This window comes from Haliaeetus leucocephalus, unplaced genomic scaffold (genome assembly GCF_000737465.1).
Source record: "Haliaeetus leucocephalus isolate CR32 unplaced genomic scaffold, Haliaeetus_leucocephalus-4.0 Scaffold730, whole genome shotgun sequence".
In the NCBI taxonomy this organism is placed as follows: Eukaryota; Metazoa; Chordata; class Aves; order Accipitriformes; family Accipitridae; genus Haliaeetus; species Haliaeetus leucocephalus.
Genome location: NW_010973166.1, coordinates 3306685 through 3321717, shown reverse-complemented (window position 1 = coordinate 3321717; position 15033 = coordinate 3306685). Strand labels below are relative to the sequence as shown.

Here is a 15033-nt window from a genome sequence, read left to right as displayed (position 1 = left end):
CCCCGAAGACTCTACCAGATGTGTGGCATCGGTCTCCCATCAATGTTTGAGGTGCGTATGCCGGAGCCGGGCTGGTGCCTCGGGTCAAGCCGCCACAGCTCTCTGGGGCAGGCGGCCCCTCACCACCTCTGCTGCCTGTGGGGTCAAACCCTTCTGCCATACGCTTGGGAGCTCCAGTCTTGAAGATTGCAGCCATTGGTTGCGGGTAATTGTAGGTAAAAGTGATCAAAGGTTGAATGTAAACCCATAGTCAGTTGGTCTAATTATGGCTATGCCTCTGGAGCATGTGAGTGTTTAGCAGTCATAAAAAAGGTGAATGTTTGCACATGTTCTTGCTTGGTCACTGTATATAAGGTAAGCTGCTTTGGTGCCCCACACATGTACATGTAAGAAGGTGATTCTCTTTTAGTATAGTTTTTGGTCAAAGGCTAAAGATTACAGTATAGATGGCAATGTATTGCACTGCATGGAGTAGGATTTTTTTTAGACAAATATGTAATCAAGCATATCATGTTCTTAGTACGCTACTGGGGCAGTTTTGTCATCATCCTCTTCCCATCTACTGGTCAGCTGCACAGAATAATGATGTAAAAAGTCTGCTGGAGAAACACTCTGGATGCTCTTACGGTTATTAATCATTAGGTATAAGTTGATATGTAACTCTGATGATGTTTACAGTTACTGGGGTTTTCCATCTGGGGTTCTCAGGGTACTTGTGTATATAATGTTTTGTATGTTTTCTTCATGTGACTACATAAGGACTTTAAATTTCATTCACCAATTGGTTTTAAAACTTTTGGATTTGTAACTTGCACTCACTGTATCATCTGATGTCCCAGGCATATGCAATTAATATCTTGCCACAGTTTTTGTTTGGGGGCACTGAGACGGGTCATTCCTGAATAACGGCAGGTAATCTGTGTATTTATTTAATGACAAGATCATGTCAGTCACAGAAATTATTTCAGAAAATGCCCTGTAAATGTAAGTTGCGTATAGAGAAATAGAAATTTTAAGAAGATTTCTGTATGCTATATCACTGAACAGCATTGTATGCTTAGTTCATCTGGAGATGGCACTTGTGTGCCAAACCCTGGGGTTTTGTCCACTGCAACAGATCGCAGAACTACAGGCTGGATGTGGTCTGTGAAGTACCTGAAAAAAGCATCACACTCTGCTCTTTTGATGACTTAATGCGTTTGATGAGTTAAAACTACTTCTTAAATTTCCAAGTCATTGAACTAAATCAGATATTTAGAATATAATTGTGGTGTTCTTGTTTCTTTTATGTTCAGTCTTATCAGCAAAGACTGTGAATTATGTTGATGGTAGCTTAGAAATTAGCATGCTCTTTTGCCTTACAAGGCTCCTCAGTAAAAGAGTGAGGAATGATTGGAAGTAGTGCTGTCTCAAAAAATCCCAGTGCTTTTTTTATATAGTAGTGTTTCTCACCTTGACAGCTTTTCAACCATGTAAAATAAATGTATCTACAAGGGTTTTCTTTAGTATTTGCTTGCCAAGACTTCTAATGCTAGGAAGAGGTGTACCTCATAACTTATGGTCCTTTTCTGAATCACAGACAGGAATTTGTGCTGTGTCAGTTGGTTTTAGTATTGGTGATAACAAGCAGAACATAATTCAATTTTCTGTTTTTTGCTGAGCATGGAATGTGTCCCATCTCTAGCTTTAATGGGTTGGTGACATCTACAGCTATTTAAGGGGAAGCACAGGAGATTGAAAGAAATCCCCAAATAGTTCATTTCATGTTAGGTGAAGAAATAGTCTTTCCTTTCTGCAGTGAATGGAAGTAGCCAAATTAGGAAAAATTATTATGCTGTATTTCATTTACTTGAGTAGAGTACGTTAGTAGAGGACCTGTAACTGATATTCAGATATTAAAGTGTAATACATGTTGCTGTTCTAAGATAGTATGTTAAAGGCCATTGTGAAGCAGACCACTAATGCTTTTTCTTTTTTCTTTTTTAGAAACCAAGTGCTTGAAATGTTTGATCATGCATATAGCAATTATATGGTAAGTAAAACACTTGTTTGCTTAATTTTTTTGGAGTTGTTATTGCTGACCTGGGAGAGAAAGCAACCTACAGTACCTGACATTCTAGAGAAATAGCAGGGGAAGTAGGGGCGAAAACAAAGCTAAAATAAATAAAAGCACCTGTATAGCCTTTAAAAAGAAGCGAACAAATGTTACTTTCAGGAAGAGCAGTGTCAGGAGGTTTATGATGGCTTTCAGAATCGTAGCTAGGAATTGCTAGCGGTCACTCTGTTAATCTGTGCCTGATCTTCCTCAAACCAGTTTATCTCAAGTCAAGCTATGAACTGTTTTCATCTTTGGTAAAGTATTTGGTTTGAAATTCCAGATGCCTAAAAATATGAGGTAAAGGAAGCTCAAGAAGAGCTGTCTGTAGTCATCGGATTCTGGAGAACACAAACTGTTCTTACTTATTTTGTAGGTAAAATTTGTGTACAGTATTTCTTCTGTGGTAAGATATGTTAGATGCAGTTTGGTAGCTCTTTTGCAAACAATGTTTGTAGAACAAAGTAGAACAAAAAGGGGATCTTGTGTCATATCTACACATTATAGTCTCTTCTGAGTATGTGACTGTCACATGACAGTGAGCCAAACTCACTATAGTTTCTGTTAATATGACTTGTGATTTTCTGTGCAGGTGTCCTCATGTTCTGGATATGTGAGCCATTCTGCACTCTAATAAATCTTGAAATAAGTTAGCTTAGTTTAGATATGATTAAGAATAAAGAATTACTTAGAGTGGACTGACTTTCCTCAAGTAATAATTACTTTCAAATGTGCTATAAGTAATGCAATTCTGAGGAGAAACTGTAAATGTGAATAAGATAAATATAAAAGGTGCATTCTTACTGAGTTTACATTAACAATCTTTTTATACATTCTCTGTGGCTGTTGCAGAAACCCCTCTCTTTTAAGTTGCACCAGTTCCTGCAGGACAAACTCCTGTCTCTTGACAGTGTCTTGCCACATGTCCCAGTTTCTGTATGATGGTTTAACGCTTTAATATGTAATACAAGCTTAAAAGCTTGTGAGTTACAAGTTTATGCAGTACTTGAGAGTTATAGAACTCTAGAATGGATAAAAAGCCAAGCAACAGTATTTTCAAAGTGGGTGTAGTTTTTAACATTAGCTTTTGCTTTTGCTACCTTAGCAGTTTAACAAGCATCAGGCTTTTTTGTGATAATTTGTAATTAGTTACTTGGGACCTGGTTCCCTGAAAAACACTTGGCTTGAATTTCCCATGGCATTCTGAAGTAAAAACTTGTTACATATTTGGCAAAATTAGATAGAATGTTACATGCCAGTAGACAGGATCTGTGCTCCTACGGTTCATCGTGTGATAAATTGGTAACTGGTAGGTGTCTTACTACATCTGAAGCAAGAAAATTCTGGATGAAAAAGAATGACTTCAGCTATCCTGGAAACTTTGAAGCCAAAAGGATATTTACTTGCCACGTATGCCAGAGCACTAAACAAACAGAGAAATATGACTTGTTTGTTTAAAGTAGAAGAAAAGATTAGGGTATCAGACTTGATTCTGACAGCAAGAGAATTAAGTATTTTTGCAGCTGCTTTTGAAACAGCCAGCTGAAAAGTTTTGATTTTCTGTTTCTATTAATATGCATTTTAGACATGTGTATTTAGAAGACCGAAAATTCATGTTTGCATGCAAGAGGGGAACTCCCTTGTCTTTTTTTTTTTTGGTTGCTACCAGGAGCTTTGAGTAAAAAGCTGCTTTTTTTTTTTTTTTCAGTCCTTCAGGATTTTTTTTTCTTGACTGTCAGAAAGAATATGTGAAAATGTCAGTCACTTGAGGCCAGCAGGTATTTCTTGGTTTACAGCACTAGTAGTGATGTGTCATTTTTCATTATTCAAGTACTGTGCTGCCTTGAATGTACAGTCCTGACATTAGGCAATACGATCATCTGTTCAGTCAGAATGTGTAGAAATTCCAAAGTATCTGTTGAGCTCCCTTTGTATAGTATCTTCCAGAGTATGTTTATTGTAACATTTGTGCCATGTTTTATATTTAATGGCTCTTGCTACCTTCCTTTGAGGTTACTTGAAAGGGGAGAAATTACAAGTTGGGAAATCACTTGACCCAGTAGCCTTTCCTGCTCTAGACAGAGAATAAGCAAACTTTTATTTTTCAAAGTGCTTCTAGTTCCTTATGATTTTGTAAGACTAGAAGTCTATTTTATCCAGAATTTTTATCACCTTTTTTCTCCATAATTTAAGCCAGAGTTCTTAGTTTTGACTTTGCTTTTGTCATGTACTTTTTTAATCTGTTTTTCTGAATACTTTGCACGGATATTCAGAAACATCTGAGCCATATTAAAATGATCTAGATCCTGGCTTTTGTAGTTGAACTTGAGGAGAACAGAGGGTCATGCAAAGACCAAAACACTTGGGAGAGTGGTAGACAGGGAAATAAAACATCAGTTTCAAAAGAAGTTGCTGTAAGAGCTGTTTATTTGTGGACGAATGTTCCTTCTTTTCCTCTTTATTTCATGTTTGAATATAGATTATTTTTGTACCGTGTATTTGGAAAGACTTTGAATGTGTTTACTTGCAGTTTCAGTGCAGTTATTGAACTTTTTTATCCTGCCACACGTTGGTTCTCCGCTAAAAGTAAAACTGGAGGGCACAGTACAGCGTCCAGTTTCCTGATGTAAAAGAGAGAAACTCCGTCCCAAATCACTTGTATTGGGCTTCTAATGGAGAGGCAATTTCATGCATGTTTGTTGAAATTAGATATATTTAAGATTCATCTTTATTAATGTCAGTGGCCACTGTGAAAATTTTTCAGTAAACCTCTCCTATTGCACAATGATGTATTTCAAATTTGTGTCTATTTCATTTGATATCCCATTTTAGTGGTAGTTTAAACCTATGAAACTTGCATTGACTTGGGAGACAATAGGAAGAACAGGCCTTTCATTCAGTGTGCCTGACTTAGGCAATGGTGCCACTCCTGTTATTTCTGACTGACTGACAAGAAATAATATTACAATACTTTGCAATGCTTGCTTTGCAGAGTGCTTTTTCTAGAAATATGGAAAGTAACTGTTGCTTTTCCAAAAAAAATCTAGCAATGTCTCTCTCTTTAAAAAAAATGTTATATTTGTAAAAGGCTCAGTCTTGCTAAGCTTTTTTGTGAGCATTATCTTTTGTTATGCCTTGTGTAGTGATTTACCAGTTTATTATTTTACCTTCTAAGTGAGTTCTCTTATCTGTCACTGAGTGTGACCCTGAGTTGCTTGTGTTCACTTGGAAATGTTTCCAAAGTGACTTCAAAGTCTAGTTCACACTAATTTCTCCATGAAATACCAGCCACTTGATAATACCTGCATTAGTTTTAGGTTTTAAACTCATCTTTGAGGTGATAATTCCTGCCTAAGAGACATTATAGGAAATGTCATATGCACCTTGTTGCAGAAAGCACAGAATTACCTATTCAAGTTAATTTGTGGGGTTTTTGGATGTGCTGTTAGTTATTCCAGACTTTTCCGGGAGGTTAGAGAGAAAGAGATCCTCTTGCTCTGTTCACAGTTTAATCATTTCCAGCCACCGAGCTGGAGAGCAGCTCGGCAGAAAAGGACCTGGGGGTCTTCGTGGACACCAAGTTGACCATGAGCCAGCAATGTGCCCTTGTGGCAAAGGCAACTGATGGTATCCTGGGCTGCATTAGGCAAAACATTGCCAGCAGATCGAGGGAGGTGATCCTTCCCCTCTACTTGGCACTGGTGAGGCCACACCTGGAGTACTGTGTTCAGTTCTGGCCTCCCCAGTACAAGAGAGATACAGACATACTGGACAGAGTCCAATGAAAGGCGATAAAGATGATGAAGAGACTGGAGCATCTTTCCTATGGGGAAAGGCTGAGAGAGCTAGGGCTGTTCAGCCTGGAGAAGAGAAGGCTCAGGGGGATCTTATCACTGTATATAAATACCTGAAGGGAGGCTGTAAAGATGATGGAGCCAGGTTCTTCTCAGCGGTGCCTGGTGACAGGACCAGAGGCAATGGGCACAAACTGAGACACGGGAGGTTCCCTCTGAACATCAGGAAACACTTTTTTACCGTGAAGGTGACTGAGTACTGGCACAGGTTACCCAAAGAGGTTGTGGAGTCTCCATCCTTGGAGATACTCAAAACTTATCTGGACACAGTACTGGGCAACTGGGTCTAGATGGCCCTGCTTGAGTAGAGGGGTTGGACAAGGGGATCTCTAGAGGTCCTTTCCCACCTCAGAGGTTCTGTGATTGTCATGCAGTTTTTTGGAAGTACAGTAATTGGGCTTCCTTTTAACCAGCTCTGAAGACTTGCTGAAATGACTGTAACAATTGTAACGTATTCCCTTGTTTTGTATCCCTACAGGAGCATGCGTATCCAGCTGATGAACTCATGCCTTTAACTTGTCGTGGACGAGTACGGGGTCAGGAACCAAGTCGAGGGGATGTGGATGATGCCTTGGGAAAGTTAGTGTTTGAAATGATTACTGTCTCATGTGAAGATGTAGGAATCTAAATACAATTTGCAGCCCATAAAACTTGTTTGTTCAGTTGACATGTCCAGAAACTTACATTAGTAAGAAATACTTACTTTTATTGTTTCTTCCCATGATGTTAACTGATGTGAAATTGTACTTTAATCAGAAAAAGAGAATTGACCAGTGAATGAAATCCAAAGATAATTTTTTAAATCATTCTCCAAGTATTTTCCATAGGAAAGTGTTCCAAATGTGAGCTGACATTTATGGTATTAGTAAATTTGACTGCTCAATAGAGGTTATAAGGGTTAATTATCAGCTGCACAGAACAGTAAACTGTTACCCATTATGCTGACCTTATAAGTGATATTTAAAATGCCTCTTTTTTTTTTTTTTTTTTGTAGAAAGCTCTCTGAAAACATCATTAGTCAAATGATTATCGTGTGTGGTAGCCTGAGGCCTTTGCCAAAGTATAAAACATTATTTCAGATATGGAAATTCTTCATATTTTTTCTTTTACGATAACTTATAATACAAAGGACTGATCCTTTGGCCAGCAAAATATAGATTTAAGTACTCTTTCTCCATGTTAAATTGAACAATCAAAGACAAAGTTTAATTACTCTAAATCTGATTGTAATTGATTCCTTTGTTGTCTGTATGTGTGCAGTTTATGTTTATAGAGCAAATAGTTAACAACAAATATCTGCTGCCTTTTTTTAATTGGTGTAACTGCTTGGTGTCCCTAAGCAAAATAGTGTTAATCAAAGCTGAAGTCCTTGTCTTAAATACTACTTCTGTTCACACCATGATATTGAGCATGTCATTTTGGTTATTGTTATGTGCAAAAGTTCCTTAGTCTGGAGATTCCTATATGAGCCTGCTGCTTTGGAGGTATTGAGAGATACAACTGATGAGAAAGAAGTGTCAAACAAATGTATTTTCAATCCTGGTCATGCATTCTTTTTAATGACCTTTTTCCCCATAGTAACATACTATCATTTGAATAAAAATACCATTCAGCCCCTTAGATGCATTGAATAGTGTAAGTATTTATTTTTTTTCTGTATACATGCTTTTTTCTGTTCCTAATAATTAGATATATTAGTATTTATCAGATTTCTTATATAATCCTTTTTCTTGCCAGCTGGCTCATCAGTCATGTTCTCTACAAGCCTTTGCAATCACAAAATGACAGGGTGAGACAGCTAGGTCGATTCTGTTTCCCTGGAGGGCTAGGGAGTATACTTGTACACCAGCCTTCCCTACAGCTTTGCAATGCATAATCTCCTCCACTTTTGTATGGAAGAAGCTGTGTATTTGTTACACAGTTGTGCACAGCCGCTAGTTAATATCTTTCTCTTGTAGAACGGCACTCGCAGGATGCTGTTATATCTTTACAAATTGAAGAAAATTATAATATATGACCACTTAATTAGAATTCTAATTATGCTCCATGCATAGTCATATATTGCCTACAGAGTCTAAAACATCGGGTACTTGCTTAAATTCTTGACATTTGTTCTTCAATAGGCAGTTATAACTGTTTCCCAAGGTTTCAATTTTAATACCATCCTATTCTGTAAAATCTGTTCTATGCGTGGTGTGTGTTTCTTAACATAAGAGCAATGTTATTGGGTTAGGCTAAAGGTCCACTCAGCTTGGTATGCACTAGAACAGGCCTAGAGAAGAATGTACAAACGGGACAAGCCTTATTGTGATATTCCTGTTTCCAATAGTATGGATCTGACTTGATGTTCTTTTTTTATGGAATAAGTAGGTTTTTATTTTAAGCCTGCCGCTTGCTACCGCTGGATAGCATCAGGTGAAACTTGACTGTGAGAAATAGTGAATAGCAGATTCTCATTCACTTTCTTCATGCCATGTGCAATTTTAAAATCTTTGTATAATGATGCTTAAGCTTTTGCTCTTGCAGGCTGAAGAGTGTTGGTCTGTTCACTAGTTCCTAGTACAGAAGCTGCTACTTGCCCTCAGCCCTCACTTACTGCCCTTTATTGTACCTTTTCCTGTTCCATTTTATCCCACATAGAAGTTTCATAACAAAGTAACAACATTTTCTTTAGTCTTTCACCGCTAATTTTAACATTGAGTTTTATTGCAACAAATTGCAGCTTTTTCTGAAGTAGGTAATTGGAACAGTTTCTGGTAGGAGAAATTTAGCTTGGAACAATTTTTGATCTTCCTCAATCTTTTTATTGTTACACTTAGTAAGTCAACATTCTTTGTTTTTTGAAAAAGAAAGAAAAAAAGAGGTTGGAAAAAGACTTTGAACCATTCTATTGGGTTTTTTAGTAGATTTGATTGGAGACTAGAAATAAAAATTTAATTTGCTTACAAGAATTTTGAAAGCTTTGCAGTAAATAAAGGTATATTTGTAATCATAGCTTGTTCCAGTCAGCTCCTATTCTGGTCACTAACAAAGGGAAGAAACTTAGTAGGGTGTTATTTTCTAGCAGCTAGTGGTCTGTGAGAATTTAGTTCCTTCCATGGTATTGGTTACTATTAAAAATTATTTAATTTCTACACATACAAGTCTATAGTAAATCTGTTTTAAATTTTGTTTCATAGATTTTCACTGACCTTGATTGATACCTTGGACACTCTTGTGGTAAGTTTAATCTATTGATGAACTTTGATAAAACAAAAAGATTGGCTTCTGATGCTCAGACTTATTTTTAGATTTCTATTTTGTTAAATTATACATAAAAAATACTAATTTTTCTTCACCTTTGGTCTCTGGCTACCTGTTTGAAGTGGCTATTGCTTGTAAGAACTTTCAAGTGCTGCGATGGTGGTGTTTGGAGTTTGTTGCAAAAAGAAAACTAGAACAGTTCCTTCACATTTCATTGATGCTTTCTTATCTTGCTTTTCTTGGGCGCTAACTTAACAAAAAAGTATGTGAGTTTGCTTCTCATTATAGTTTAAAGCAACATGCTGACTTATAGGTGAACCCCTCTTAATAGCTACCGAATTAATTTATGTTTTTAAATTGTACATACTTGTTTCATGGATGAATTTGCATGCACCTAAATATTTGTTAAAAAAATGCAACCCTGGACATGTTTGCCAGGAAATGTTGCCAAACTTCTTAGGTTCCATCTCTTATTAAAAGATTCCAATCTTTAATAAACTACTTTTTGTTAGATTTCAATCCCTTTGACATGTTTTGTCATCATAAGATAGAGTTCAGAAATCAGAAATTTTTGGCCATTCACATCTACAGGTAAATGTAAAAAGTTTTGAAAATCCTTACTGTGCTGATTTAGTGTGTGAATCATATAATGCTCTTTCTCTGACAGCTGTTCCCTTTTTATGTTGTGCTTTGAGGTGACCCTTGTCTCTTTAATCAGGACCACAAATGTTGAAAATGTGGAGTCTGGAACTCCCAGTCTCTACTGGACACTCAAATGGATTATTGCGTTTTATTTATTGTTTTCTTGTCTTAGAGCAGGATTAATGCTTGTGGAATTTAAAGGCACTTATGATAACAAATTGGATAAGTCACAAAGATTCTTAAAGTTCGATAGAACTAAAAGAAAGTCAGTGTGAAAGAAAATCTGTAGGAAGTGCCTGAGCTCTTCTTCAGGCACAAGAAGGAAACTGTTGGGAGGAGGAAGGCTGCTAGGATGATTCATGGAACTTACGATGTGGCTTCTTAGTCTGTGGATAGGAGGGAGGCCTCTGTGAAGTTGGAGGCATCAGAGCAGGCCAGTCTTTTCCCACTCTGCCAGCACAGCCTGCAGCCCACTGAGTCCTGTTGCACTACAGTTATGGCGTGCGAGTAGGGGAAGGAACAAACAAATAAATCCCTGGCTAATAGTTTAGGTACATTCTCAGTGACTTTATTCTTTGTGTACAGCTTTTATTCTCTTTTATGTATCTCATGAGAAAAACAATAATACTAATGTCTGTTTGCACTGTATCAGAGTATGCCCCTGAAGGACCAGAATATCAATCTAAGGCATGTTAAATGCTTTCTTTTAATTCATTGCATTTGTTCTTCTACACCTGAGTGTGACTGTATTAGCTGTGTTGGAACCTAAACACCTGGTTACATTTGTATTCCAGGTGTTAAATAAAACCAAAGAGTTTGAAGAGGCTGTAAAAAAAGTAATAAAGGATGTTAATTTAGATAACGACATAGTTGTATCTGTCTTTGAAACCAACATAAGAGTCCTTGGGTGAGTAACTTTTATGTTTTCAAAACTTAAAAATGTGTGCTTTAGCTAAATGTCCTTAAGGCACACCTTTCTGTGCTATTTCAGCTCATTTAAAACAGTTGTGGCTTTGTCAGCATAGCTCGACATGTGCCCTAAGAAAGGTTTTAAAATGGTAGACAGGAATTGATGCAGTGGTACTGAATCAAGTTGACCCCTATCTAACTGCTGCAGGCGTAGCTTTTTTGATTAAAAAAAATTGTCCATGCTGAGGTAGTAGTGTTTTTTCTTAATGGAAACAGTTTTTAAACTGTTCAATACTTGATTTAATGGATAGAACACTTTGATACTTAGTGTAATAGATTATTTCAGGGTGGAAGGGACCTCTGGAGGTCTCTAGTCCAACTTGCTGCTCAACGCAGGGTCAGAGCAGGTTAGTTTTAAGCTATGATATGCAATTCTAGAGGTATTGGTTTGTTCTTGACTAACTATATTGATGAATCAGTGATTCCTCTACAGTTTAGGACTGAGTCATAAATAACATGAATTGCTCCCAAAATACTGGCAGCTAACCTTGATTCTAACTGGGAGTTGTGTCTGCTCAGCATTTCTGAAAATTAGGGCCGTGTGAATATAGCACAGTTATGTACATAGTCATCTAAATAATAGAAATTTTTGCATTGCTATTCAGATGAATATACCTTTTGAGATGTGGATAATTTTTCTTGTGTTTAGAGGTCTCCTAGGTGGGCATTCAGTAGCAATTATGCTGAAAGAAAAAGGTGAATATATGCAGTGGTACAATGGTGAACTTCTGCACATGGCAAAGGAACTAGGCTACAAGCTTTTACCTGCTTTTAACACCACTAGCGGTCTCCCTTATCCAAGAGTAAGTTCTCTCATTTCTGCAATTCAGGATTACTTCTGTAAGCAAAATTCTTGTTGTTTTGTTTTTATCTCTGTTTCTAAAATCATTTGTATATTTATTAAGTGTACAGAAAATCAAAAGCTGATAAATTGCTCATTTGTAGTATACGATGCCTGGTATTTTAAAATAAAGTCTTAGGCGCTCTGAATCTCTACATTTCCAGCTCTGAAAATTCTAATATACATTGTTGTGGGTAAAAAGTAACAAGAGAAATCTTGTCTAATCACTGTCTACTGATTTCTTGCTTCCTGCTACTGTAAGCACCACCAAGTAGCTGAGGAGAGTAATTTTTGTTTTGGTGCATATCTCTCACTATGACAGTGAAAGAGCAACTTGCAAGCACATGCTTGTGAATTTAGCACAAAACTGATTAATCTTCATGGTCTACATCCACATTTTTATAAGAGAACAAAGGTAGCTGTAACCTAAAAATATTCGCTTAATGTAAAAACTTTCATCAAATTCAAACAAAGCATGGTACATGGTCTTTGAATGACAGAAAACTACTTCCAGTGCACATCATCAATTGAGTTTGTGAGATGTAGCTTTGATTGGAAACTTCCCCATGAATTAAAAATCTAGGCTCAGTAAATAAGCATTTTTCTAGTGAAAATGTCTAACTCAAAATGTTCAGGGTTTGACAATTTTCTGCTGAGAGGGCCCTGTCCATCCAGAATGCAGAAAGCTACATTGTACCGACAACAAAAGCAGGTCCATCTAGTAAGTATTCTCTGGAGCCAGGAGTAGCAAGATACTTACAAAGCTGAATTTCCATGAGGACTTGTGATGTTTTGAGTTCTTGGTTTGCTGGTAAATAAATTGCTAGAATTAGATTTTCAGGGTAGTATTCTTTTATTCAAATGTCTAGTGAACCGGGCAACAGGTATTTGGGCCAGTACTTGTTTTGGAGGGTTGAGTATTTTGGGTACTTCTGGATAACTTTATGTGCATGTTTGACTTGACAGTGTGTGGTGAAGCAGAGTAAAACTGAAGGGGGCTATGTGGTCTTTTGTTCTTACCTTTAGAAAAAGCATAGATTATATAGTTGCTCTACTGATTATCAAGGGAGTGTAAATTCTTTCAGCTAGTAAAAATAAAGATGATAGTATCTACTCTTCTCTAGGTTAACTTAAAATTTGGTGTAAGACATCCAGAAGCACGAACAGGAACAGAAACTGATACCTGTACAGCTTGTGCGGGTACCTTGATCCTTGAGTTTGCAGCTTTAAGCCGATTCACAGGAACATCTATATTTGAGGTTTGCTTTCTATGATATCTTATTTTTTGGATTAGGTATTCATTAGTGTTCTGTTACATTTCTGTAATTTTGGAAAAACAATTTTGAGTTCATGAAATGGGTGCACATCTTGGCTGTTCTGCACAAAAAGTTTGTGTGTTCAGATTTGTTGTGTTTGTGAGCTTTCTTCTAAGTTTTGGTGTTTGTTTTTTTTTAAAAAAACACAGGAAATAATTTTGTTTGAAAGTAGTAATACAGAAGTAAACAAGATAAATATACTGAAAAGTAGCTAAACGATAATGCTTGCATAGTTTTTGAGTAGAGGGATCAGGACTAGTAAGAAGAAAAGTGAGACACTTGGTCCTTAAAATGCAGCTTAAAAAAAAATAAAAAAATTCCCACACTTCTATAGTCCCACTGAGCATGTGCAAGACCTGCCTAAGGCTATATTGTCAGCAGAAAGCTAAATGAAAATGCTTGCAGGTATGGTTTCTTTGATCTGATAAAAAAAAAAAAAGGCAAGCTCTTTTTCAGATTAGAAATTTTTTTAAATCTTTCAGTATGGGCCTGGTATTTCATTTCATGTCATGGAACCCAGTGGAAGCATAGCTGGGCCTACGTTCTGTGTTTTGGTAAAACTTGCCCCCTAAAATCCCATGCATGTGTTTGGTGATTTAAAGCCATTTTTATTGGGTAGGTTGCTACATGAAGTTAATTTTGTGTATAAAAAGAATGTATATAACTTGTATATTAATGAACAAGGGTTGCTGCTCCACCTTGAAATGTCTGAAAAGACAGTGATTTTGATTCTAAGGATGTTATATTTCTTGAAATATTTTAATTAGGTTACACTATCCCATCTGTATGCACAATTTTAGAGTAGGAAACCTATGCAGAAGGATATTTGACTTGCCTATGACCATACAGTGTATTGGCAAATAGTTGTGTAGTCAAGCACCATTCTTACTAATCAGCAGCTGAATAACTATATAAAATGTGGACTGAACTTCTTACTATTTAAGTGTGCGTAATACTGAGTTTTAAAATTGTTAGATATGAAACATCTTATTACTTCCTAGGATCTTAATTTCAATAAACAAAATAATAACAGTCTTTAGTATCTGTGTTTCTCTAATTTCCTTTAATGAGCATTTTTTGTTGTTGCAGGAGTATGCACGAAAAGCGCTTGATTTTATTTGGGAAAAGAGACAGCGCAGCAGCAATTTAGTGGGCGTTACTATTAACATTCATACTGGAGACTGGGTCCGGAAAGGTGTGTGGTATTCTGACTCAGAATCAGTGACCACAAGTGGTTTTGGGCAGGAGAAAAATCTTGACACACACCCCCACCTGCCCCCAAAACACTTATCTAGACTATTTGTAAATATTAATGGCATAGGCAAGTGGAGTTACATAATGTCAGTGCTGGAGAAACCTGCTACAACGAAGCCTGGCTTTGCTCTGAAAGGGTGTTTTGGTAGAGAAACTAGTTTTATTCATTGCAAAGGAAGTGTTCTCTGATTCACTTTAATACTGAGAAGGGAATGCCTTGGGATAAATTTTTGGAGATTCTACTATAAATACATAGGAAAAATATAAATAGGACTGTGGTTGTTTATGGCAGCCAGTTGAAATATTTTCATATGAGAAAAGTGAAACAACTGGCTTCACTGCATGTCTGTTCATATTAATATGTGCACTGATATTGCAAAGCCTTTAGTGTAGACATACGGTATTATGTCTCTGCATCCATCTGTGCCTTAATTCTAGTGATAGAAGGCTTTTCCTCTTACTGAAAGAGCCTTTAAAATCAAAATGAAACCAAAGGAAAATATCCATGTAGCTACTTAAAGTAAAACCACGTTTTCATTTTCTGCTGTTTCTAGATAGTGGAGTTGGAGCAGGAATAGATTCATATTATGAATATTTATTAAAAGCCTATGTCTTGCTGGGAGATGACAGTTTCCTGGAAAGATTTAACACGGTAAGTTAACACCTTGCTCAGGTTTGTGCCTTCTGTAAGACAAATTTAAGACTAATTGTATTGTCAGTCAGCTGTTAGCCTGAGAAGCCTATGAAAGAGATCTTTAGCAGAATTTCTGTGACTGCTGATGTGTCTAGTGCCAGGTCTTTTTACTTACAAGTTCTTGC

General features: G+C 36.8%; 1 protein-coding gene across 1 annotated transcript in view; it reads left to right on the top strand.

The window, feature by feature from the left end:
* Positions 1-6: 6 nt before the first annotated feature.
* EDEM3 (ER degradation enhancer, mannosidase alpha-like 3) overlaps positions 7-15033 on the top strand; it is a 30715-nt gene continuing 15688 nt past the window's right edge. Inside the window, exons 1-9 of the mRNA XM_010580691.1 lie at positions 7-51; positions 1987-2032; positions 6428-6528; positions 9129-9168; positions 10629-10741; positions 11453-11606; positions 12769-12903; positions 14050-14155; positions 14769-14866. Of these exons, the coding sequence (XP_010578993.1) occupies positions 2003-2032; positions 6428-6528; positions 9129-9168; positions 10629-10741; positions 11453-11606; positions 12769-12903; positions 14050-14155; positions 14769-14866 (777 nt within the window). The 5' untranslated portion in view covers positions 7-51; positions 1987-2002. The remainder of the gene's footprint in view (positions 52-1986; positions 2033-6427; positions 6529-9128; positions 9169-10628; positions 10742-11452; positions 11607-12768; positions 12904-14049; positions 14156-14768; positions 14867-15033) is intronic.